Genomic DNA, 27,161 nt, shown 5'->3' on the forward strand with positions numbered 1-27,161 from the left:
GCTTCTTTATGCTATACTCTGATCTAGGGACCTGACAATATAAAAATGAATAAACCATAGTCCTTCCCCTCATTTGCTCACAGGCAAATGATAATGAACATCAATATGGTATGTTCAGCAAAACTGTAAGCATTTTAGGGTTGTTACAGCGTAATCTGTAGAGCAAACGTGAAAATAAATGATGCTGTGGACTGAAGGTTGAAAGCTCTTGAATTCATTCATTCATTCCTTATATGTTTATGAGTACTTACTCTGGGCCAGGTGCTGTTCTAGGCTCTGGGTATTAAGCATGAACAAATGAAAAGTCTCTGTCCTTGGGGAATTTACATTGTGGCAGATATCACCTTAAGACCTTTGGAGCTCTCCCAAACTCTTCCAACAAAGGTTCCTGGAAAGAATTAAGCTTTACAGAAAATTATTTGAGACATTATTTTCTCGATTCTCCAGAAAATGGTACATGATGAGTGCATTCTAAGTCCATAGGAGATAATTCATTACATTATACAAAGGATGCTTTAGACCAGAGTTTAGTGCTTACTTTTCTCAGGGAGCCAGTTAAGAAAAGCCACTCCTTGGAAGGAAGGTTGGGCAATCTACTTCCGTAGTGATACGGCCTTGGAAACCCAAGGAAGGGTTGCTATGAGTCGGGTCCGACTAGATGGCACATAACAACAACATATAGACTGTGGGAAGAAAAAGGAAAAGGTTTTAAGCAATAGAATGACAGTTAATTTTTCATTTACCCAGATTTCTCTAGAAGTCTTGTGGACAGTGGATTTGAGGAAAGCAAGATAGCTAGAGGAAGACCAGTTAGAAGCCTACTGCAAGAACACAAAAGACCAAGGACAATGTCTGAGTAATGGTCATGGTGGTGGAGAAGAGCTAGAGGGGTTGGGCTGGAGGAGTTTTCAGGAGTGTAAATTATCAGTACTTGATGATTAATTCAAATGTAAGGGGGAACAGTGCAGTGTGGAAATTGGAAGGGTCAAGGATGGCTCATATGTGGCTATCCAGAGAGACAGGCAGTCAAGGAAGATGAGAAAGCTCAGTGAGGGAAATGGCTAATTCAGACTTGGACAGGATAAGTTGAACACAACTGTGGGACTTCTTAAGTGGAAATTCTTAGTGGGCAGTTGAATTTATGGGTCTGGAGCTCAGGAGAAGGCAATGTCAGGAGACACTGGCAAAAAAGTAATAACTGAAGCCAACCAGAGAGAAGAAAGGTAGGCAGTGGGTAGAAATCCAGGGAACCACAAAAATGAGGGGGAAAACGAAGGAAAAGGAGCAGAATCCAAGAAGCAGAGAGAGCTGACAAATATAGAATAAGGCTAACAGACCAAGAAAGATCATTGAAAAGCATCCTTTGGATGTGGCAGTTAAGAGGTCCTCAATGACTAGAATCATTGCACTGTATGCTTTAAGCAATGAATTTTATGTATACAAGTTTTATCTCCATAAAGCTATTTTTAAAAATAAATAAAAGAGGCACCCTGGTCCTAAAAGTGCAACTGTCATGGTGCTGACAGGTCGTTTGCCAGGTTTCTTCTATATTGGCCACCTCTACAAGAATTCTCAGTGTGTCTAAGGCATTTGACTGCTAATCAGAAGGCTGGCGGTTCAAACCCACCAGCCACTCCTCAGAAGGAAGATTGAGCTATCTACTTCCGTAGAGATACCGCCTCGGAAACCCAAGGAGGGTGTCTATGAGTCGGGATTGACTTGGCGGCAGTGAGTTTGGTTTTTGGTTTCTGAAAAGCTTAATTCTTTCCAGGAACCTTTGTTGGAAGAGTTTGGGAGAACTCCAAAGGTCTCTATGTATCTGATCCTTTATCACTTAATTATAAAAGAGTCAAATGAACATTTGAAAGTTCTTAAAAAAGAAAAGAAAAACCTTGCTTCTTAATCAAATCATTGCCCTGTCCCTAGAGTAAACCCTCTCACTCCACCCCATAGGATTCACTGCAGCTTTCAGCCCTTTCTCTTTACAGCCCTCACAATGGAGCTGGCAAATAAAAGTTGATTATCATCTAGCCTTCTGCCTTCAGTTCTATTCCTTCATCGTCTACATGGACTGTTGCAGCTTCCACTCTGATACTGTTTTCAACCAATAGCCACATGATGTTATAAGATATACAATGAGCAGAGAAGCAGACATGGATCTCACTTAATCCTGGAATTATTGAATACATAACAAAATAAACACAAGAACAGTACTTTTATGCATTGACAGATGAGAAAAGCAGGTGGGGGTAGGTGAACAGGAATACACCCTAGACCAAGGATAGATTTGGCTGAAAATAATCTTACATATGCACTTGTGCTACAGAATTAGCCATATACATTACAGAAGCAACAGAAGACAGGGTTGGAGTAACTTCTCAGAGACAAACATCCCTGGGGGCTTGGGGCCATAGTCTCAGGGTACATAGGGTACATCATGGTCAATTTGCACACATAGGTCATAAAAATTTTGTTCTACAACCTACTTTGGTGAGTAGTGACTGGGGTCTTAATAGCTTTCAAGTGGCCATCTAAGATGCAACTATTGGTCTCCTCTCGTCTGGAGCAAAGAAGAGTGAAGAAAATCAAAGTTATTTGGAAACAATTAGTCCAAAGATAAGAGAGACCACAAGAGCCTCAGGCTCCACAACCTGAGATCAGAAGAACTAGATGGTGCCGGGTTACCAATGCCAACTGCTCAGAAAGGGATCAAATCTGGAGATCCTGGATACAGTGGGAGGAAAAATGTGGAACAAAATTCAAAAACACAAAAATGACCAGAATTACTGGTCAGAAAGAGACTGGTAGAACCCCCAAGACTATGGCCCTGGGTTACCCTTGGGCCTAGAAATGGACTCACTTACATGAATTGGCTCTCAGCCCCACAGTAGAAAGACCCACATACAGAACACCTACCCCAGGTCGATGCACCCACCTACTCTATGGAATGCACCCCTTGGATCAAGCAGCCATGAGACACAAGAGGGGTAGCATTCACATACAGGGAAAGCTGGACAGACAGAAATGCATGGATGAGAGGGGCACAGGGACAGGGCAGTCACAGGGAGGAGAGTTTTTTACAGTTGGGGACGGTAATCGGGGCCATGAAATCAGATGTGCATGAACCATTGAATGTAAAACAAGTTTGCTGTGTAAATTTGCATCCAAAGCACAATAAAAATAAATAAATAAAAAAGAACGGTACTTTTTACTCACCATTTTGAGTGCCTGGATGATCATCTTATCATTGTTCCTTGCAGGGATCTTATCGCTGTGGGCCCTGTAAACCAGGATACACTGGTGATCAGACAAGAGGATGCAAAACAGAGAGAAACTGCAAAAATCCAGAACTGAACCCTTGCAGTGTGAATGCACAGTGCATTGAAGAGAGACAAGGAGAGGTGACATGCATAGTAAGTTGTTTGTTTACTTGCTTTATCATTTTTTCCTTTTCCATTTTGAACTCCTCCCCACTCACCTGTTCCCATTTTGCTCAGTGTGATAGCACTCAAAACCAAAAACATGGTGGTCAAAATGAATGCAGAATCTAACAGTAAGAGGTAAAATGAGTTCAGGGGAGCAATGTGAAGTAGTCATCAGCTGCCTCTTCTTTCCCTCTTGGTCATGGATTGATATTACCCCACTTGAGCACCTCAATAGTGATTTTTTTAGGTAGAGCTCCAGCTCCCAAACACCTTCTGAGAAAAAGCTGGAGAACTGAGCAGCAGAGAGGTTCTGCCCCCTCCTTCTACTGTCCTATCTACTTGTTAATATAACTTACCAGCATATCTGGTTGTTTCTAACTGGTCTCACCCCAAAGACTTCTAGTTTAAAAATCTGGCCCAGTACTGTGGGGGTTGGGCCACAGTGGAGAGGTATTAGGCTGTTACAAGCCCTCAGAGAAAAATCTTCTGTCTGCCACTGGTAACTGAGAGGCAGTAGATGGGCGCCATTCTCTGTGTCCACTTCCACCCAAGTTCTGGGACAGCTCAGTGAATGGTCACCCTTCTTATGCATTCCCCAGCCCCAGAGCCATATCTAGGGAGAAGGGTGGAAAGGAGGAGGCTGGGAAGAGAGCAAGGCAATCTTGTCCTGATATAGGTCTTACACCAGGCATGTAGTAGGCCCTTTGTGAAGAAAGGGGGTTGTTCCTGCCATCCATTCTCCAAATCCTAAACTCCAGAGTCCTATTGGATTTTAGACGCTCATAAATTAGCAGACTTCAGCCATTTACCTCCTTCTTACTTCTTTCCTTAGTTCCTGGGGATCCAAGCCCTCAGTACAAAGCCCTTTGGACCCTGTAATTAATAAGCTCGTGGTGATCACTTCTGGGAGGCAGGATGGATTCTGGGAATCTTTTTCCCTCTGCAAACTTAGACTTTATTATGTGTGTACTTACAAAATTTTCTACAATAAACATATTACTGTTCAAATAGGAAAAAATGTAAAAGAACAAATACAATAACATCAGCTTTCTCTGGCAATCCAGATACTCTGTAACAGGTCAAGATGAAGGAATGTGCTGTGTAAGAGCACAGAATAAAACCACAATAATTTCCCTAATTCTTTTCATTATCTTTTTTTTTTCTTTTTCTGAGAAGCTACTCCAATCCTATACTCTGTTGCTTCTGTAATGTATGTGGATAATTTTGTAGCACAAGTCCAAATGTAAGATTATCTTCAGCCAAATCTATCCTTGGTCTTGGGTATATTCCTGTTTGCCTACCCCCACTTGATCTTCTCACCTGTCTATGCATTTACCTGTAGCCTAGTGTTTGGTGCTGGTGTTAATGTAGTACTGTGCATGTAATAGTATTTGCTCCTGTTGTCTATATCTTTTTTAATTTCCCTAATTCTTATAGATTGGACATCTTTATTAGGAAACAAAAAGGTATTGAGAAGCAATTATATACAAATCCTTATTTTCTGTGAACAAATTGATGACTCCCTTGGGATGATGGGTGATGGAGCTCTTAATATGTTTTTGAATTTGTAATAAGGCACAACGACAGATGGTAAAGGATTAATAAACTTCATGTGACTACTAAAATAATTTAATCTGCCAGAAAATGGCTCATTAGAAAGTCTTTGTTCCTAAAGGAATCTTTCTCCTCATTAAAATGAATCAAGGACCATACCTCATGGCTGAGCTTTTCCAGCCCTCTGAATACCCTGTTGAAGCAATGGAGTGCGGGGCAGGAGTAGGGGAAGTTGGGGGGAGGGGTCTTTGGAATCCTGCCCTGTAAATCCTCTGACTGCAAGAGAGCACAGATGATTTAGAGCAGGCAGTCACTAGTCTCACAGCACCTTATTTTGATTAGAAAGGCTAGGAAATTTCACATTATTCATGTAGTTTGTTTTCCCTTGAGCCTACCTCTATTCCTCAGAACTTTTCCCTTCTCTCTCCTTTCACTGGTCAACATTTCCTCCTCCTCTATTTCCCCGTCCATCTGCCTTTCTCCAATCTCCCTTAGATGGGAGATCTCCATGCTATAATGTTAAGTTTAAAAAAAAAAAAGTAACCTAACTGTGTATGTATGTATGTGTGTGTGTCTGTGTGTCTGCCTCTCTGTCTCTGTTTGTGTGAATATATATGTATATGTATATATATATATATATATATATCCATATGAATATATATGTATGTATCCATATCCCCTGCCATTGAATCTATTCCGACTCATAGCAACCCCCATTAGGTTTCCAAGAGAGTAACTCTTCACAAAAGTAGATTGCCCCATCTTCCTTCCTTCCTTCTGGTCAAATGCCTTAGGCACTACATGTCCAGGGCTCGCTTGCGTGCGCGCGCGCGCGCTCTCTCTCTCTATATATATATGTATATACACATACATATATGTGTATATATATATATATATATATACACACACACACACAATTGTGTAAAAACACAAAAAGGAGAAAAGAATGTCTGAGTTCTCATGACTATGCCAAGCATATCTTTGAAAGCATGTATACATAAGAACTGATTCCCGGAGCCAAGAGGACAGGAATGAGAAAAGTTTTCACTGTATATCCCTTTGTACCTTTTAAATTTTGAACCATTTGACTATTCAAATCCAATTAAATAATTTTAAAACCCATCCAACAAGGCTCCCTTGCCCCTGGCCCTTCCTCTAGGGACAGACCCACACAAGCAAAGACCCTTGTCAGCTGCCCGCCTCCGTGCCAGGCTTTGCTTCTCAGGTCTCTGACGGGTTTTCCGTTCACAGTGTGGAGTTGGTTGGGCTGGTGACGGTTATGTCTGTGGAAAGGATGTGGACATCGACAGTTATCCTGACGAAGAACTACCATGCTCTGCCATGAACTGCAAGAAGGTAAGGAGGACAGGTACAAAAAAAAAAACAGTGTGGATTTCAGAAGCCACATTTTACATGGGGAGAGGCTCCACAGGTCCCATTTGAAATTGCACTTTTAAGTAGTTACATTGTAACTGAAGCAAAATAGCCATCAGCACTAAAGCCAGGCAGCTATAATCAGTCTTGACATTGTCATTGTTGTTAGCTGCTGTTGAGTTAGCCCCCGACTCCTGGTCACCCCATACACAATGGTTCAAAATACTTTCTGGTTCTGTGCCATCCCCACAATCACTTGCAGATCAGACTGTTGTGATTCATGGGGCTTTCGTTGGCTGATTTTTGTAAGTAGATTGCTAGGCCTTTCTTTGCAGTCTACTTTAGTCTAGAAGCCCTGATGAAACCTGCTCAGCCTCCTAGCAACACACAGGCCTCCACTGGTGGTGACCGCACATGAGATGCATTGGCTGGGAATCAAACCTGGGACTCCTCAATGGGAGGCAAGAATTCTACCACTAAGCAGCCGACACCTCAAGCTTGAGATTAAAAATACTTTTTGACTTAAGACACATGCACCATGTCATTCTGAGCTGTGCCTCCCAATTTAGGATAACTGCAAGTATGTGCCCAATTCTGGTCAAGAAGATGCAGACAGAGATGGCATCGGAGATGCTTGTGATGAGGATGCTGATGGAGATGGGATCCTGAATGAACAGGTACCCACTGTCCTGGGAGGAGCTTTGAATGGTCACATGCCTGTGAAGATGGAAGAAACCTTGTAAAGCCAATCCAAATGTCAATTTCCATACTTGCATTCTCAGGGCACTACAACTTTTTATTCTAAGATTCACAAATGTTTCAAATATAAACTGATAGACATGGATCTCAAGAGTTCTGACAGTGCATAACAATAGGGGAGGTAAGGATGCATATAGTAGGGATTCAGGAAAAGTCTGAATAAATGTTCAGTATTATGATCTTTCAGGATAACTGTGTCCTGACTCACAATGTAGACCAAAGGAATAGTGATAAAGATATCTTTGGAGATGCTTGTGATAACTGCCAGACTGTCCTAAATAATGACCAGAAAGACACGGATGGGGATGGAAAAGGAGATGCCTGTGATGATGACATGGATGGAGATGGTGGGTTTGTCTTGCTTTTTGCCTTTTGCTTGGGATCGTTTTGTCCTTTTGCCTTTGATCTCTGTTGGGGTAGGAGTATTTACTGACTCAGAAAACCTCCCAGCTCTGGGTATTTGATGCAGCCTCTACCTGGAGAGAACCCTAGGTTTCTGTGGAAGGAAATTTCACAACCCATTCTCACATAGTAGTCCAAGATTTTTGTGGGATTCTGTATCATTTCCTGAATCTTTGTTGAGAACCACTTTAAATAGCATCTGATTAGGGCGATGTCTTTGGAAGGCATTTGGGTTTCCAGTTTATACATTTCCTGATTTTACCACCATTTTATTTTTTCACTTGTTAGAGATTTGGAAGTGGAGAATCCAACTAGGAGTCCTGAGCAGAGTCACAGACTACACCCTCTGGGTCATATTCCTCCTGAGGAATCAGGCATTTCCCAGGAGACCAGGACATGTCCAGCCTGTTCTAGGGAAGGGCCATAGAGGCAGGGTGACAAGTTTGTTGCACAACTCCACGGACCTCCATTCCAGGAATCTCATATTTGAGATCTCTGGAAATGGCACTCCCTGGGGCACAACTCTCACCAGCTCTGGAGTCCCATGCAACTTGAAGAAGGACATTTGTTCCTGTAGCATATAGAAGGCTATCATTACAATATAGATGGGGCCCTAATGGTTTCTAAAAACCATGTCAAAATACAGGACCTTGAAGAAAGATCCTTTCAGAATTACACTCCCATGCAAACACACACACACACACACACACACACAACTCCAAAATATCTAAGCCAAACCCATTGCTACCTATCTGATTCCAACTTGTGGCTACCCCATGTGTTACAGAGTAGAACTGCTCCATGGGGTCTTCTTGGCTATAATCTTTACAGAAAGCAGATCTCCAGATCTTTCTTTCATGGTGCTGCCGGGTGCATTCAAACTGTAACTTTTAGGTTATCAGCCAAAAGCAAACTGCTTATGCCACTCAGGGACCTCTCAGAATATCCACACCTCCCTAAAATACAACCTCATTTTCTATAAGCCCTACTAATGATCCAGATCCAGTGATGTGCTGGTAAACCAACTCTATGAAATAATCAAAATGGAGCATTTGCCATAATAGCTGATTTCACATCATCACTGATTTCAAGTCACCAATATGACATTATTGAGTGCAGAATTGAGAAGAGAGGTGCTCAATGGGCCCTCGTGAGCCAGTCCAAGCTGGCTCCAGCACACCACTGCCCTGAGCACTGGTATTCCAGTCCTACCTCCAACCCCCACAACGTCCTTCTCCAGGGTCAGCTCATCTAGTTATCATGACCTCTCATCTGGTTGCTGTGATAGCCCCTGATGTCTTGGGAAAATTATAGTTCAGTAGATAAATGCCCCCAGAGAGCTATTCAATTTTAAGTCTTCCAGAATCCATCCTTTGCCGTCACCTCCAGGTAACTACTGCAGAAAGGTAGTGGCTATGTGATGATGGCCTAATCAGAAGGATCTCACCACATCCTTGTGTGTGGCCTGATCTACACAGCACCTAGAAGTCAGTGTCTTCCAGACTGTGATGTTCAACTGACCCCAGGTTGTATTCCTTTCTCACAGGAATAAAAAACATTTTGGACAACTGTCAGAAAGTTCCTAATCATGACCAACAGGACAAGGATGGTGACGGTGTAGGGGATGCCTGTGACAGTTGTCCTGATGTCAGCAACCCTAACCAGGTAAGTAGGACAGAAGAAAATCCAAACTCTAGGCTGAACTTCCCCATGCAAAGGCCAGTTAAAGACCAGTGTCTAGAAGACACAACAGAGCCCATCAGCCCATTTTTCTGCTGCTGCCTCTGACCTAACAGAGGCTGGAGGGGATGGGAAGAACACTGGAGGAGCTCTGAGGCCTTGGGTTAATATCATTGGCTGCAGATTGCCTATGAGGTTAGTAATCTGAGTTTACTAATGCTCCAAACAGATTTACTCTCCTGAAAGGAAAACAGAACCTGGACATTAACCGTTGGGAGCCACATGCCACATCAGTCCCATAGCCCCTACACAACCATGTATGGACATTTCAGATTGAGTTCAGTCAGTAACATGTTGAGATTCCTTTATTACTCTCCATCACTGTTGGGATAATTGGCTATGACGTGTCATTTATTTTTAAAGCCCTGAAAAAGGAGAGTCATTGTTGCCCTCCATGACTCACCCACCATTATGGCCTAATTCCCAAATGCAGAAGCAAAGCAAAATCAATTTGTCATGTCCCCATGCCTATGGCTGGCTCCCTTCCGACCCGTGCCAGAGTCTATGTCTCCACCTGCCACCAGGCTACCCTGGTGCCCTTTCCCAATCAGCTCATCTGTTGTGTAGGCAGCCCATCCATGTAGCTTGATATTTTAGAAGGCTTTTTTGAAAATTCAGCATTGTGCCTACACCAATATGGTGTTGTCCTTTTGCAGTTTTACACCACCCAGTTCCAGAGAAATAATTTCTGAGATCTGGTGATGATGGGCCAGATCTGCCTTCTCTGGAACATTCTATGCATACAGGGCCAGGAATAAATGACTCTATGTTCTGTTCTCTTTGCAGTCTGATGTGGATAATGATCTGGTTGGGGACTCCTGTGACACCAATCAGGACAGGTATGGCATGTCTCCCAGCTGCATAGGGCCACATGGAAAAATCTAGAAAGAGTTTTAGCTTTCAGAGCTTTCTGCTGCTACCATCCTTTGGATTTTTCTGAGTGGATTAAGGTGCTGTTGGGAAAATGACCTTGCTGTGGTTAGAGTGGGGTAGTCCCACCAGGTACTTCTAGGAAAGTGAGATTCTATTACAGGAGAGGAAGCATAGTATCATGCTTCAGAGATGGACTTGGGAGTGAGATAGCTAGATAGAAATCCCAGATCCCTCGCCTACTGGCCAGCTTACCTTTGGCAAGTTACCTAATCTCTCTGTATCTCAAGTTTCTCATCTGTAAAATAGGGATGATAGTAGGATCTAACTCACAGGGCTTTTGTAAAGATAAATTGTGTTAATCCATGAAAAGTGTTTAATAACAGTTTCTGTTACTGTTACATTCTTTCAGCTCCAGAAAGCTTCACCATCATCCCAAAATAGAAGACTGTCAATTTGCTGAAGGAGCTCTGTCACTTTATTGTCCTTAGAAATTTTTCCTATTTCCCTTATTTGAGTGGAATGGTTCTATGCAAATGAATCTTCTCAACCCCCATAACCCAACATGGAAGGGGTTCTACATTAAGACACAAAGTTGCATCAGATGCTGTGACTATCACCAAAAACACAGACATGTGCAACTCTGCCTTCCAGGCACCTGCGATCCAAGACTCTCAACCTTTCAGCTCCTTAAGGATTCTTATAGGGAGAGTCAGGACAGGGATGAGAGAGGGAAAGGATTGTAGAAGGCAAAGCAGCAGGAAGAGATGTAGCTTCTCTTCTGATACCTGCATCAGATGTTGCCCTGCAGACACCAGCTCTCGACACAAATCTTGCTCAAGGACAGTTCTTATAAAGTCTCAAGTGTCATTTGCACATATTTTTTTATTATGCTCAGTGTCCTGGCTACAAAGCACATACTAGCTAAGTGAATTTAAACGTATTTCTCAGTCTCTTGGTGTCTCAATTTCTTCATCTGCAAAGTAAAGATAATTAAATATATCTCACAGGTTATGATGAAAGTGAAAGATAATGTAGATAAAGCTCCCAGCACAAAGCTGGACCTCAGGTGATAATCCAGAGAGTGGTGCTGTGTTGTCATCGTTATTACAGGATCGGAAGGGGCGAGTCAATGACAGAGTCTGACACAGAATGTCTCTCTCCCTTGCTGAGTGTAAGGTGGGGCTGGTACACTGACAATTGCACTAAATGATGCACATCAAGAATGTTCCTTGTCTCAGGTCATCGTGCACTCTGGTTACCATCTACAATAATTTCTAAAATATCCTATCCCACTAGCCTTTAGATATTTGCCTGAAACAAATGACTCATTCTGCTGAATTTTAATTCCCCCAAAGTTCAACCTTGGGGAGAAAGATAGGAACTGCTTATTTTTGCTTAAAAATACCCAGGACTGTATAGAATGGCTGCTGATGGAAGTAGCTCAATCTTCTGTTCCAAAAATCAGCTTTGCCATGTACAAAGGAATCCCACTGTTTGAACCACATCATCTTCTGCTCCCCCAGGCTGGCCTCACTTTCTTTCCCTCAGTACCTATCTAAGAAGCATAGCCTAAAGGACATGACTGGTCCTCTCACTCCTCATTCCTGAAGGGTTTAGGGGGAGCTCCAGATCCAGGACAAACTGCAGGTGGGAGCACAGTTTAAGAGTATCTAGAGGCATATCTATGGAAAACAGCATCTGTGGTAAGCACTGAGATTGTGTCCCTGTCCAAACATTCGATAACTTTTAGATAACTTTACCATAGTGTCAGGTCAAAAATACAACTCAAACACATCAATCTTTTCCTTAACACATATGGCACTACCTGAAAATTACAACTGCACCTTCCATGTTTTCACTGATAAAAATTGGTCTATGATGTGTTCAAAGTCAAGAAACTCTGGTGGCATAGTAGGTAAGGTATTTGGCCAGAAGGTCAGCAGTTCAAACCCACTAGTTGCTTTATGGGAGGAAGATAGGACAATCTACTTCTGCAAAGATTTACAGCCTTGGAAACCCAATGGGGGTTGCTGTGAGTGAGAGTCGAGTTGATGGCAGTGGGTGGTGCTCAAAGTCATTTTTCTCAATTTCTTCTCATTCTACACTCAGCAGGACAAGATCACACAGTCTGCCTTGACTCATGGAGGTTCCCAGTATGAAAGCATTAGTTTTAATTTGCTGAATGATCTCTCACAGCTGGTGATGGAAACTGTGATGGTTAATGGAAATTGTGATGGTTAATAGAAACTGTTCAGTGGCACTTGCCTTCAATTGGTGCCCAGAGTGTGTACCATACCTGCTATACCTTAGATATGCTTTTGGTAGTACCTGCTTTGACCCTGAATAGGTTTGGCAGGTCCCAGCCATCTCAGAGAACCTCTGGGAGACAGGATAGACTCATCCACACATGATCCTTAGTCCTAGAAAGAAGAAAAGTCAGGTGGATGTAGAATGAAAGCTGTGAGAGGTCCTGTAGACTAAGACTGAGCCCACCTACATCCTCACCTCTCAGGAAGAGACAACCCTATTCTCTTTGCCGTTGTCCCATGGCATTCAGGTCTGAATCTCTGTTGGGTCCACTGATCAGGTAGGATGAAGAGTCATTGAAAAGAAAGTATTATAGGGCTTCCTAAGAACCAGGCATTTAGGAAGTACTTTTCATATATTAAAATTTATTATATAAATAATTTTAATCGTTTAATCTTCATAACAGCTCTATGAGGTGGGTACTATCATTATCCCTATTTTACAGATGAGGACACTGAGTCACAGAGAGGTCAAATATCATGCCTGTGATCACATGCTGAAGTGACTGAGCCAGGATTCAAACCAATGCCACCTGGCTCCACAGGCCCTCATTGTATTCTTTTGCATGTTCTCTGAGACAGGAATCATCCAGTAGTCCCCAGGGAATGATCAGAATATCTAGGCACAGAAATCACAGAAGTAGACCCTAATCATTGTGAGTGGGAGATGACCTACTTGTTTCAACAGGTTGAAGAGGTGGGAAAATTGTCCCTGAAGCCCGCAGGTAGCCTTATCTAAGGAAATGACCCCAGTGAGTTTGAAAACAGAGCAAAGCTTGGTTAAATCCCACGCACTAATTCTCCTTCCCAAGAACCTACCTCTTTCATGTCCTCTGCTGAACTGGGAACTCTCCTTTCTCCCACAGTGATGGAGATGGGCACCAAGACAGCACAGACAACTGCCCCACCGTCATTAACAGCGCCCAACTGGACACTGACAAGGATGGCATTGGTGATGAGTGTGATGATGATGATGACAATGATGGCATCCCAGACCTGGTGCCTCCTGGACCAGACAACTGCCGGCTGGTCCCCAACCCATCCCAGGAGGACAGAAATAGTAAGCAGGCTCAGCTCAGGGCTGTATGGGACCCCGGGCTCCATTCAGGCCAGGGCCCATTCAGCCATGTAAGGGCCCTAAGCATTAGTAACATGTGGGGCACTCTCCTCTACTTACTCATACATTCAAATGACATATGTGAGATATGTGTGTGTGCATATGTGTTAACTATCCAAGGTGTAACTTCTTCCCAAAATGTGACTATAATATTGGTGATTGAATGCAAAAGTGGCACATGCCATTTTAGTGGAATAAGAGGAATTGGATTATAAAATTATAGTGGATACAAGGTACAAAGATTTTTACTGGATACCTACCAAATTTTCTACAAAAAGAATATTCCACATATTCTATAACAAAGAAAATGAGTCAGTGAAGTTAGTTGTTTCAACAATCAATGTAAAATTCTGTGGAGCTCACAGAAGAAAAAATTGACTATCACCGATATTGATTTAAATGAGTCATACTTGTTTTGATGCTTGTTTCATAATAAATGCTAGAATTATAAATAAACAAATGAAAAGATATAATAAAAGAAAATTTAATGATAAGAAAACAAATATTGCAGAAATTAAAACTTTTGTGTTAGATAAATATTAATATTTCCAGCATTTTTTTTTTTTTGAGTCTCTTGGGTTTTCAGTGTACAGGATCATATCATCAGCAAATAGAGATAGTTTTACTTCTTTTTTGGACATTTGCTTTGTTATTGTTGTTTTTAGATGCTGTTGAGTTGAATCTGACTCACAGTGACCCTGTGGACAACAAACAAAACACTATCTGGTCCTGTGCCACACTCACAATTATTGCTATGCTTGAGGTCATTGTTTTAGCCACTGTGTCAATCCATCTCCTTAAAGATCTTCCTCTTTTTTTCTGACCCTCTACTTTACCAAGCATGATCCTTTTCCAGGAACTGGTCCCTCATGATAACATGACCAAAGTACAGAAGACAAAGTCTAGCCATTCTCTCTTCTAAGGAGCATTCTGGCTTGTACTTCCAAGACAGATTTGTTCATTCTTCTGGCAATCCATGATATATTCAATTTTCTGTGCCAACACCATGATTCAAATGCATCAATTCTTCTTCAGTCTTCCTTATTCTTTGTCCAGCTTTCACATGCATAGGAGGCAATTGAAAAGGCAGTGTCTTAAGTCAGTCACCCTTAGTCTTCAAAGTGACATTTTTGCTCTTCAACACTTTAAAGAGGTCTTTCGCAGCAAATTTGCCCAGTACATTACAACATCTGATTTCTTGTACTGATGCTTCCATGCGTGTTGATTGTGGATCCAAGTAAAAAGAAATCTTTGACAACTGCAGTCTTTTCTCCATTTGTCATGACATTGCTTTTTGGTCCAGTTGTGATTTTTGTTTTCTTTGTGTTGAGGTGTAATCCATACTGCAGACTGTAGACTTTTATTTTTATCAGTAAGTGCTTCAGGTCACCTTCACTTTCAGCAAGCAAGGATGTATCATCTGCATATCGCAGGTTGTTAATGAGTCTTCCTCCAATCCTGATGCCGTATTCTTCTTCATATCATTCAGCTCCTCAGATGATTTGCTCAGCATACAGATTGAATAAGTATGGTAAAGGATACAACCCTGATGCATACCTTTCCGAATTTTAAACCATGCAGTATCCCTTTATTCTGTTCAAATAACTGCTCCATGGTCTATATGCAGGTTCCTCATGATCACATTAAGTGTTCTGGAATTCTCATTCTTCACAATGGTATCCATAATTTGTTATGATCCACACAGCCGAATGCCTTTGCATAATCAATAAAACACAGGTAAACATCTTTCTGGCATTCTCTGGCTTCAGTCAAGATCCATCTGACATCAGTAGTGATATCCCTTGTTCCACGTCCTCTTCTGAATCTGGCATGAATTTCTGGCAGTTCCTTGTTGATGTACTGTTGCAACTGTTTTTTTTAATTATTTTCAGCAAAATTTTACTTGCGTGTGTTATTAATGATATTGTTTGATAATTTCTGCATTCTGTTAGATCACCTTTCTTTGGAATTGGTACAAATATGGATCTCGTCCAGTTGGTTGGCTGGGTAGCTTTCTTCCAAATTTCATGGCATGAACAAGTGAGCACTTCCAGCATTGCATCTGTCAGCTGGAACATCTCAATGGGTTTTCTGTAAATTCGTGGAGCCTTGTTTTTCTCCAAATTCCTTCAATGCAGCATGGACTGCTTCCTTCGAAACCATCAGTTGTTGATCATACGCTACCTCCTAAAATGGCTGAATGTTAACCAATTCTTTTTGGTACAGTGACTCTGTATAATCCTTCCATCTTTTGATGCTTCCTTGCAACTCAAGGCTTGAATTTTTTCTTCCATTCTTTCAGCTTGCAAAATGCTGAACATAGTGGAATGAGAGGAATTGGATTATAAAATTATAGTGGATTCAAAGTACAAAGATGTTCTTCCTTTTTGTCTTCTCACTCCAGCTCTTTGCACATTTCATTATATTTTACTTTGTCTCCTCAGGCTGCCCTCTGAAATCTTCTGTTGTAATGAACAAAATATCCCCTTACCTGAACCTCACTTTGAGGATCCAGGAAAAGATGAATTAAGAGAATTGGCATAGCCTGTTATTACATCAAAGGGTTGCCCCTTCCTAGTAGCTATTTTACTTCATGATTTCTTCCATTTGTTTTAGCTACTCTCCATTCAAGAGCAAGTTTCAGAGTCTTGTCTGAGATCCATTTTGGTCTTTTCTTTGTTTGTTGTCTTTTTGATTATGGTTTGCTTTCTTCATGTTTGATATCTTTGATGTCATCCCACAGCTCATTTGGTCTTTGGTCATTAGTGTTCAATGCATCAGATCTGTTCTTCAGATGGTCTCTGTGGTATTTAAGGTTGTGTGTCAACTTGGCTGGGCTGTGGTTCTGAAAGGCTTGGCAGCTGGATATAGTTATTCTGCATAGTGATATTGCAATCACATCCTTGATGGAATCTGCTGTGAGACCTTAATCAGTTAACCTTTAAGGTGTGGCCTGCTTCCAGTATATGTGGAGAAGTTTTGAGAAAGGTCTCTAGCTTTGGGGCATATCTGGATCCTGCATTTTGTCAGTCTTTATCTCCAGTCCCTGAACTTGAACCAGTGTCCTGTCATGTTGCCTGCTGATCTTGCAATTGTTTCTGGACTTGGAGAAGTGGCCTGCCATGTTGCCAATGGATCTTGGGGTTGTGCCATTTTACCTACCAACCTTGGGTTCATGATCCTCAACAGCCAGCAGCTGTCTGACTTAGGAGATGCCTCCAGCTCCAGTGGGCCTGGAACTAGAGGCAGAGCTAAAGCCAAAGATCAAGGGGCCTTCACCCAGCCCGTAAAGCCAGCACTCTGCATTTGGACTTCCAGCCTCCTAAACTATAAGAGATAAAGTTCCTATTTGTTAAAGCCATCCACTTGTGATAATTCTGTTATAGCAACACTAGAGAACCAAGACAGTCTCTAAATTCAGGTAGGATATATTCAAGGTCATGTTTCTGCTCTCTTGAATTTGTTTTGGTTTTCTCCAGCTTCAATTTCATCTTGCATATGAACAATTGATGGTCTTTTCCACAATCTGGCATCATTTCTATCGCCAAAGCAATATTTTCCTACTATTGATGATGCTTCTTTGTTTCTAACTTTGGTATTCCAATCACCAACAATTATCAATACATTTTGATTGTATGTTTGGTCAATTTCAGACTGCATAAGTTGGTAAAAATCTTTAATTTCTTCATCTTTGGCTTCAGTGGTTGGTGCCTAAGTTTGAATAATAGTTGTATTAACTACTCTTCCTTGTAGGGGTATGAGTGTTATCCTGTCACTCATTATACTTCAGGATAGATCTTGAAGATAGATTTTGATGATGAATACAACAGCATTCCTCTTCAATTTGTCATTCTCAGCATGGTAAACCATACAATTGTCTGATTCAAAATGGCCAAAACCAGTCACTAATGCCTAGGACATTGATCTTTATGTGTTCCATTTCATTTTTGACAGCTTCCAACTTTCTTATATTCATACTTCATACATTTCACACATTGATTATTAATGAATGTTTGCAGCTGTTTCTTCTCATTTTGAGTCATGCCACATCAGCAAATATAGGTCCAGAAAGTTGTACTCCATCCATGCCTTTAAGGTCAACTTTACTTTGAAGAGGCAGCTTTTCCTCAGTTATATGTTGAGTGCTTTCCAACCTGAAGGAGTCATCTTCTGGCATTATCTTTAACTGTGTTTCATTGTTATTCATAAGATTTTCAGTGGCCATATTTTTCAGAAGTAGACTGCCACATCCTTCTTTCAACTCCACTGAAACTTGTCCACCATGAGTGACACTGCTGGTATTTGAAATACCAGTGATTAAATTGTATCCATGTGTGTGCCAAACTTTAAAGTTAAAATTATGAATGTTGTTTACAAAACTTAGAACATAACTCTGCATAAATACTATACAGTTTAAAAGTAACTTGATTGAATTCATTACAGTGATTGACTTATTCCAGTTCCCTCACTTTTGTGTGCCATCTGGGTGTTGCCCAGAATGTGTGCAAGAGCACACCCTTGTGTTTGCATCATGGCAAAGAGCATTGCTGGCCCTCCTGGCTGGAGTTGCTGGATCAGCAGACGTTGATGTATAAGACAGTTCTCTCACAATGTATCAGAGACTCATTATCTATTTATATCATCCATCCTTGTCCAGTAACAGCTCATGTTGGCTCCAGTTGCATATTGGGTAAATGTAGCATGATTTAGACTTGACAGCCCACCTTCACCTCTTGTTTATTAGAAAGAAATAATATACTCCTAAGAAACCTGCTGGGAGCTCTGGTAGCATAGTGCCTAAGGCACTTGACTGCTAACCAGAAGGCTGGTGGTTCAAACCACCAGCCACTCCTTGGAAGGAAGATGGGGCAATCTACTTCCGTAGTGATACTGCCTCGAAAACCCGAGGAGGGGTCACTGTGAGTCGGGTATAACAACAACAAAAAGAGACCTGCTGAGATAAGGAGTTTCAATTATACAGGAGGGGACCATAGGATATAGATGTCAACAAAGTTGTTGACATGGTAGGGACCACATAGCTTAAACAACCTTGTGTATGGCTTCCCTTGACCCTGCATGAACTTTGTTTTTGGCCAGCACATTCTCACTCTGGAGCTGGTATCAATTTCATTTAGTGCCCTGCCAGTTCCCTTCCACTGCAGTACTTGTTTTTCCTTGTGCCCTGTCTGCCTGGCAACTCTGGGCTTTTGCTTTGGACAGCCAGTGCTCTGTTTTGTTGATACCCTAAGTATGTGCTTATCTTATTGGGTAATCTCTCCCTGGTTCAGCCAGACACACATGGCACAGCTCTCCCAGGACACTGATACAGAGCATCTTGAGCTTCTACGTCTCCAGTTGACTACATTCCCACACCCAGCTCCTCTGAGCAGTGGCAGCCCGTGAACAGTAGATGTCTACTAGAACACAAGTCTCCAACTCTGTCAGAGAAGAGCTACTTTGTGTCTTCCTGGAAAGCCCTAGCAGGAGATCAGAAGGAACAGGAAACAGCCACCTACTAATAGCTCAGACCCTGAGGGGCTTGAAGACCTGCTCTGCCCTCTTGCTGGCTCCTTCCACTGGAAGTCACAGAAAAGGAGGACCAGGAGAGAGAGAATGGCACAGCAGCCAATGGCTTAGGCAGAGTTTCAAACTCAGACACCTACATAGGTCAGGCAAGTAAGGAAATGTGCACTAAGCTAGGTAGGATACAGCAGGGAGTGGTGGGGACTATAGTGAAGTGGAGAGGACATGACCACCCAAAGCAACTCAAATGCGGATGTTTTAAAATCATCATGTCAGCTGAACAAAACATGCTTACAGGCCAGATTCTGCACGTGGGCCACCAGAAGTGTCTGACTTAGAGATATGCTAATGACAATAATGACTTCTCTTCTTTGTACGCATTATAGTCCAGAAAGTGCTACACAGTTTAGCATATGTAAGGTCAGGCTTAAGATCCACCAGTTGGTCAACTCAACTTACATAATGAAAAGAACTTCACAGGGACAGAGTGGAGGGCAACTGTTAAATCATTCCTATAAGAAACCCTGGGGTCTTCTGAGAGTTGGCCTGGTCATCTAGGACAAGGCTCTAGGACAGGGCCTGGGGCCAGCTCAGACATTATTGATCCCAGGGCCCTTTTCCCAGCACTGACTGAAAATTGTAGCTCTGGAAGTAGGAGCTTGGGCCTTTCTTCTGTTCCATGCCTAGCCTCCTTTTATGTCTAGTACTAATGGTGGATGTGAGCCTTACTGTCCTCTTTCTCCACTGCACTCAGGTGATGGGGTGGGAGATATCTGTGAGACAGACTTTGACCACGACCAGGTCATTGATCGGATCGACGTCTGCCCAGAGAATGCGGAGGTCACGTTGACTGACTTCAGGGCCTACCAGACCGTGGTCCTAGATCCTGAAGGGGATGCTCAGATTGATCCCAACTGGGTGGTTCTGAACCAAGTGAGTGTCACACCATTGGCAGGTCCCAGCACAGCCAACAGTCAAGATTTGCATCTCAATGGGGGCCCCTATGATAACAGTAGAAGATATTTCAAGGGTGTTGACTATGAGTCAGGTACTGTTCCACATTTCATTTATTCTTCATAATGACCAAGTGCTTTCACTATCCCCATTTTGCAGATGATAGAATCAAGTCATGAAAAGCTTAAATGATTTGCTCATGGTAGCACTGCTGGAAACTGGCTAAGGTAGATAGAATTGGAAGCCAGACAGTCTGAGTCTAGAGCCCACGTTCCTAATCTCTCCCATAGACTGCCTCCCATAGTGTCTTCCTCACTGTGTAATTAAGGAGGAATGGCACAGAGAGGCTTAGCAGACTTTCCAGAATCACATTCATTAGACACATAAGTGCCCTAATTAAGGATTTATTGAATTAGCTTAATTGACAGTTTTAGCAAAATTATTTCTATTCAACTTTGTGCTTTTTCACCTTCTTTTTTAAGTAATGCCATGGGCTTTCTTTGGACACAGAACAAGGTTAAGTAGACACATAATAACATCTGTATGTAGAGGTCAGACATCACTAACCACTCATTGTGGTATCTGATGTCCTGGGCTCCCATGAGTTCACTCAGCCCCCTCTGAATCTGCTGTTAACTCCTTTACTTCTCTCTGCAGGGCATGGAGATTGTGCAGACCATGAACAGTGATCCTGGCCTGGCAGTGGGTATGTCCAGGTGCTCAGTCACCACTCCAAGTAGAATTCACTCTTTGCTGCTACTCAGGTAGCTTGTACCATTTTTCTAATATTATTCTGATCTCTGCAGGGTATACGGCTTTTAATGGAGTTGACTTTGAAGGGACCTTCCATGTAAATACCCAGACAGATGATGATTACGCTGGCTTTATCTTTGGTTACCAAGACAGTTCCAGCTTCTACGTGGTCATGTGGAAGCAGACAGAGCAGACCTATTGGCAAGCTACACCATTCCGAGCAGTTGCAGAGCCCGGCATTCAACTGAAGGTATTGGTGGTTTGAAGCAACTCATCTCTCTTTCTTCTAGGCCCTGTACCCTCCTCCTTTTAAATTCTGTTATCAGTTAGTAATCTAAGAAATTGATGTAATGATGCTAACATTCAAGCCAGGGAAGTCTAGAGCTGGCCCGGGGTCTTGCCTTCATTCCTAGGTTCTAGCTACAGTCTAAACTTTGGATGACTGTAATGGGAATGTCAGCCTGAGTAGGGTCAAGCAGGTGGGAAGTGTGGGGATTCATTTTTAGGCACACTATGTTGGAAGCTGGCTAACCTATTTCCTCAAGGGCCAACTTTGTGTAGAGGGCTGATAGGCTACTTCTGTAATGCCTGCTAGGAGAGGAGACAGACTTTGGTAGCCAGGCATTTGACGGAAGCTCTCAATGGGGAAATGTGGGGAGCGATGAATTTACTAGTGAAGTAGGTTGGTGGAATATTGGCCAATGCATGTTATTAAAGAGTTAGAGGTCACATCAATGGAAATGACATTTCAGTGTTTATGCTTTTGGCTGAATGCACGCAGTCAGAATTCAGTAACCTTAATTCATCACCTTAGGGCTCTGGGAAGTAAGAAGGGTGGTCTGTGCATCTTGTTTAAAGACTTGCTCATGTCATTGTCCAGGCTGTTAAGTCTAAGACCGGCCCAGGTGAGCATCTCCGGAACTCCCTGTGGCACACAGGGGACACCAGTGACCAGGTCAGGCTGTTGTGGAAGGACTTCAGGAACGTAGGCTGGAAGGACAAAGTATCCTACCGCTGGTTCCTGCAGCACAGGCCCCAGGTGGGCTACATCAGGTAAGCAGACAATCCATCTCCTTACTCTGTGCAAAGCACATGCTCCATTCCGTATCCCCACATCTCCCTTTCCCTGAGCAGTCCTGGCCTAGAACATTTCTTAGGAGAAGACAGGATTTATGAGACATCGAGGAGCTCTGATGGTGCAGTGCCTAAGGCATTTGCCTGCTAACCAGAAGATTGGCAGGTCAAACCCACCAGCTGTTCTGCAAAGGAAGATGGGCAATCTATTTCTGTAAAGATTTACGGCCTTGAGAACCCAATGGGGGTCGCTATGAGTTGGAATTGATTCAATGGTAGTGAGTTTGGATTTGTATATGCGTGTATAAGACATCAGGCTGTGGCTTCCAGAAAAGAGGTAAGGGAAAAACACCCAGGCCCAACTGTCCACCCTGGACAGGGCTAAACTGGGACTAGAAGGATCTTATTGGGGGATGGCTTCATCAACAGTGTTTGGATGTTGCATTTGAATGGCAGAACCCCTTCTACCATATTCTTCAGAGAAGCCTGTGAGGGGCCATGCTGTGAAGTAAGAGGAGTTTCTGACTCTCTGATTCACAACATCCTCTGTGATATCACTGGGCCTTGTATCATCGTATTATTGCTAATTTTACCCTGCATCATAATGAATCACATATGATCTGTCTTCTCTGCTGGATTATAAACTCCATGAGGGCAGCACCTGTGTCCTATTTTATCTCTGTCTTCTCAGGGCCTAGCACAGTACCTAGCATGGACCCTGTGCAGCATAAACTGATCATCATGTCAACTAGTACAATCTGCCTTATTCATTTATAGGGAATATTTTTTAAAAATAAAAAACTATTCACAGAATTTAGTATGGCTTAGGACTACACTTTTGAATTTTGATAGTATACTTTATCACTACTCAAACTTTCCGATAAACCAGGGCTTTGACTGGTTCAGTCATGACTGACAAAGCAAAATTGGGACAGACTTGAATTTTTTAAATTTGGGTGAAGAAGAATGCTAAGTGGAATGGGAAAAATTATAGGTCAAAGCCCTGGAATGAGAGACTCAGAAGATGTGTAGTGAGCCCTTTCAGAAACCTGATGTGAAAGATCGGATTATTACCAGAACTTGGAGCATAACACACATTCAAAAGGGCATGGTCACTGCCATCTTTGAGCCCGGCACCACTCTTTCTGAGTCTACTGGTCAAGAGATTTGGTTGCTATGCAACACTCATGCTACTCTTGTTTTCTAAAAGGGAGATTAAGTTTCCAGCAGGAAATTTTTCCAATTCTGGTTAGTGTTGCACTTCACTCACCTTTTACAAATTTGAGTTTTTTCCAGTGTCGCTTCACTGGCCATAACTGAACCAGGAGGAACTGGTTTGAAGCCCAGAGATAACTACCCACACAAGCTTGTGGAGTCCAATTAGAGAAGGGTACTGACTGCATTCTTCTGACCTGGGCAAGAAAGCAGGCAGTGGAATAAGGAAAATCTTGAGGGCTAGTTCATGTTTGTTCTTTGTGACAGTACCTTGAATGTACTATTTGCCTCACAGTAAGATGATCATGTTCTCAGCTCTATCAGACCCAATGCTCCTTTTTTTATTTATTTACTTATTTTAATTTGAAATCTCCATTTTCTGTCCCAAAATTCAATTGTAGAAAATATACACATTAGTAATTTTAGAAAATCAATCCAATCTCTAACAATATAATTGAGATATAAGAATAAGTTAATTTAAAACAAAATAATGTCCAGGCACAGCCATGTGCGAAGACAAAATGAAATAGACACTTGCACCTAAAATCACTGTAAAGGTGATACAGGTTGTATTGGTGACTCACAGACTACAGTGGTGGTATGAATTTCTAAAATGATGAACAATTCTTAATTTTCAAACAAAATAAAATGTTCAGTCATTTTGCAACTTACCCTGGAAAATTTACTTTATGTTACCGCAATACAAAAGTACTTGGTGTTCAAAGGAAAAAGGAGTTAGGTCCTAGTCCCAGATAATTATAAATGGGTGCTTTACCTACCTGAATGTCTGGAGGAACATCCCAAAGGGGTATGGGATGTGGGACAAGTTTGGATTGTTCTGTGCTAAAGATTGGAGGACATCCAGCATCCCTGGCTCCTGTCACTAAATTTCACTGTGACAAAAGAAAATGCCCCACAAATCTCCAAAGTGCTGCTGAAGGAGTGCTGCCACTCGTGTTGTTGCTCTAACTTTCCATCAGACTTAAAGGAAAATAAGACTTAAAGGAAAGCAGAAGTTTTAAGCATGATGTCTAGACTAGGTAACTCACAAGGCAATGAAGTCACAAAGCCCCTGTTTACAACATCGGGTTGTGATTTCTCTTTAATTCATCATTAAGTACCTCGAGCTTGACTCTGTGGCCAATGCTGTGTTATACCTTTGGAGAGAAACTTGGAAGACATGGACACATAGTCCCTTGCCCAAGGAAATTTCTATTTAATAGAGGATTGGGAGAAGAGCTAGAGCACAGTCCGAGTCAGTGAAAAATGGATGATGTGTGTGTAGGCAGTGGGGCCCCCTGGGTCTCACTGTGGGGACTTCACCCTCCCTGAGCTCGGTTTGGATTCCGTGGAGCCCACTCTGGCTGTGTTGTCTACAGGGTGCGATTCTATGAAGGCTCCGAGTTGGTGGCTGACTCTGGGGTCACCATAGACACCACCATGCGTGGAGGCAGACTTGGTGTTTTCTGCTTCTCTCAAGAAAACATCATTTGGTCCAACCTCAAGTATCGCTGCAATGGTAACGTACATCCTTATTACTGCACAATATTATTACTAGAATTAATCAGAAAATGCCATCTTCTTTTTTATTGCACTTTCCTCCCAATAGCTCAAAGCTCATGCCACACATTTATCAAAATCTGACCGCCCTTGTGTAAGGGAAATAGAAAGTAGATATCATTTTTCCTATTTTATAGGTATGGGAATTTAGACCCATGGAATTTAACTGCTTAGGGTTTAGGATTCAGTAAGAAATTCAGTCAGGTTTTAATTTACAGGCAGTCTTTATTTTCATACAACTCAAACATAATCACAAATTCAAAATCTACTCTGCCTGCTAATTTTCTCCAGGTCTGTGAATGAGCACTCCTGGGCTTTCAGCCAACAATTTGCAAAGCATCCAGAAGTAGAAAATGGCTGCAAGACCTTTCGGGCTTCTTGGACAGGCTGACAGTGACCCCTACAGGAACCCCGCACAATGAGAGATGGGCCAGGATTCCTGGAGCTTAGGGAGACCTTCAAGCCTCTCGGGGGAGCTCTGGTAGCATAGTGCCTAAGGCACCTGACTGCTAACCAGAAGGCTGGCGGTTCAAACCCATGAGCCACTCCTCAGAAGGAAGATGGGGCAATCTATTTCCGTAGTGATACTGCCTCAGAAACCCAAGGAGGGGTCACTATGAGTCGGGTTCGACTCGACGGCTCATACCAACCAACCAACAACAATCAAGCCTCTCCGAGGAGCCCTGGTGGTGCAGTGGTTAAAGTCCTCAGCTGCTGACTAAAAGGTTGGCAGTTCGAACCCACCAGCTATTCTGCAGGAAAAATAATGAGGAAAAATAAAAATATGCAGGAAAAATAAAAATAATGAGGCAGTCTGCTTCTAGAAAGATATAGCCTTGGAAACCCTATGGGACTGTTCTGCTCTCTCCTATATGGGTTGCTGTGAGTTAGAATTGCTTCGATGGCAATGGGTTTGGTTTTGGTTATTTACTAACCTCCCATGTCCTTGTTCTTGTTTGCAGACACCATCCCAGAGGACTTCCAAGAGTTTCAAACCCAGAATTTCGATCGCTTGGATAATTAAGCCAAGGAAACAATCTGTAACTGCTTTTCCAAATACTAAAGCCATATATTTTTTAACTTCCTATGATTTTTTTTATATATACACTGTGGCTTTGTTTTGCCAGCCCAGGTATATCAAAACTTTTTCTATGAATGCGGCAATAAAGGAGAAGAGATTTCTAAAAACCGTGTCATTCAGACATCGTTTAGGTGTGATTCAGGTTTTGGTGGTGTGTCTGTTGTACTCAGCAGTATCCATGTTGACATTGCAGGTGGATTTTTTGTCTCAGACCAGATCAGTCAGTCAGACTGAATATGTGTGTGGGTCAGAAGGCTCAGGTCATAGGTATCACCTCCAGTCACTGCAATTAGTTTCATACAAAAAATCCAGCAGTTCTATGCGGACCTCAACTGCTGACCTCAGCAACCTCCTTAATCTGAGTGAGGAGTCTCAAAAACACAGGCTCAGGGGTCATCTCCCCTGTGAAGACTTTTCTGACCAGTCCCAGGGTAGTTCTGTCCAGTGCTGTTGGCTCCCCCCACACACACCCTTGTTCCCACGCATGCATTCTACACAGACTTCTACCCTAGCACCTACACGATTATTATGCTTATTTATATATTTGGCTCCCCCTAGTGGAAAGTGAGTTTATTGAGGATAAAAGACCATGTTTTACTGTAATCTGTATCCTCAGTGCCTAACACAGTACCTAGCATGTAGTGAATACCCACTGAATGTTTGTTGGATAGAGAGGTGGAAGGATAGATAGGTGGATGCTGCTTAAGCAACATAGATAATAGATGGATTGTCCAAGCCGTCTTGGATCAAAAAGCTGCTCACAACACGTGCTCTAACCATGATACTGTCAGTAGCTTCACTGTATATACAGGGCAGAAGCTTGCCAAACTTGTGCACTAACCTATTTTACATTCCATTTTTAAGTAAAAGATCAAGGCAAATTTTCAAAATTTCATGAATTCTCTAAGAGAAAGCATTATATCCACTGGAAATAGATTCCCTTTTCCATTTTACTAGAGGCTGGTAGATTCGGTGATGTGCCAAAACCAGCTCATACTAGCTCACAAGAGCCAATTGGCCAGGTCTTAGGAAGTTTGTGAGTCAGTGTTAAACAGCTGATAGCTTGAAGTTGGCCGTAATGAGAGTTTCACACCACAGAAATCAGCAAACACAACGAATCAGGGTCTCCCTCCCCGGAAGCTGATTGCTAGACATTTAGCAGCACACAAGGGCACAGATCCAGCTGCCTTGACCTATTCCTAGTCATTGTCATTCTTTCTCTACATTTTAGAGGCTAACATACAAAAGGTTGAAGCTTTCGGGCAACTTGGTGTTTCAGAAGTGAAAGAGTGAAATAAGTTGTGTAAATCAAGAAGAACTTGAGAGAGGCTTCCCAGAAGCAGACTCTGAGAACAGGCTGGCAAGCATGGTGATGCTTCTCCCCAAGTTGCTCTCTGATCTTCCTGAGTGTTTTTTATTATCAACTTTAACACAGTGACTCAGATGCCTAT

At 42.4% G+C, this 27,161-nt stretch overlaps 1 protein-coding gene across 1 annotated transcript in view; it reads left to right on the forward strand.

Moving 5' to 3' along the window:
* Positions 1–25,653, forward strand: part of THBS4 (thrombospondin 4) — a 71,351-nt gene extending 45,698 nt beyond the window's left edge. Inside the window, exons 10-22 of the mRNA XM_007943462.2 lie at positions 3,261–3,413; positions 6,231–6,335; positions 6,923–7,030; positions 7,300–7,459; positions 9,061–9,179; positions 10,041–10,093; positions 13,300–13,493; positions 19,828–20,006; positions 20,685–20,733; positions 20,834–21,030; positions 21,661–21,833; positions 24,449–24,588; positions 25,592–25,653. Of these exons, the coding sequence (XP_007941653.1) occupies positions 3,261–3,413; positions 6,231–6,335; positions 6,923–7,030; positions 7,300–7,459; positions 9,061–9,179; positions 10,041–10,093; positions 13,300–13,493; positions 19,828–20,006; positions 20,685–20,733; positions 20,834–21,030; positions 21,661–21,833; positions 24,449–24,588; positions 25,592–25,653 (1,692 nt within the window). The remainder of the gene's footprint in view (positions 1–3,260; positions 3,414–6,230; positions 6,336–6,922; positions 7,031–7,299; positions 7,460–9,060; positions 9,180–10,040; positions 10,094–13,299; positions 13,494–19,827; positions 20,007–20,684; positions 20,734–20,833; positions 21,031–21,660; positions 21,834–24,448; positions 24,589–25,591) is intronic.
* The last annotated feature ends 1,508 nt before the right edge of the window (positions 25,654–27,161 follow it).

Source organism: Orycteropus afer, unplaced genomic scaffold (assembly GCF_000298275.1).
Source record: "Orycteropus afer afer isolate SDZICR_OR568_19922 unplaced genomic scaffold, OryAfe1.0 scaffold00107, whole genome shotgun sequence".
Taxonomy (NCBI): Eukaryota; Metazoa; Chordata; class Mammalia; order Tubulidentata; family Orycteropodidae; genus Orycteropus; species Orycteropus afer.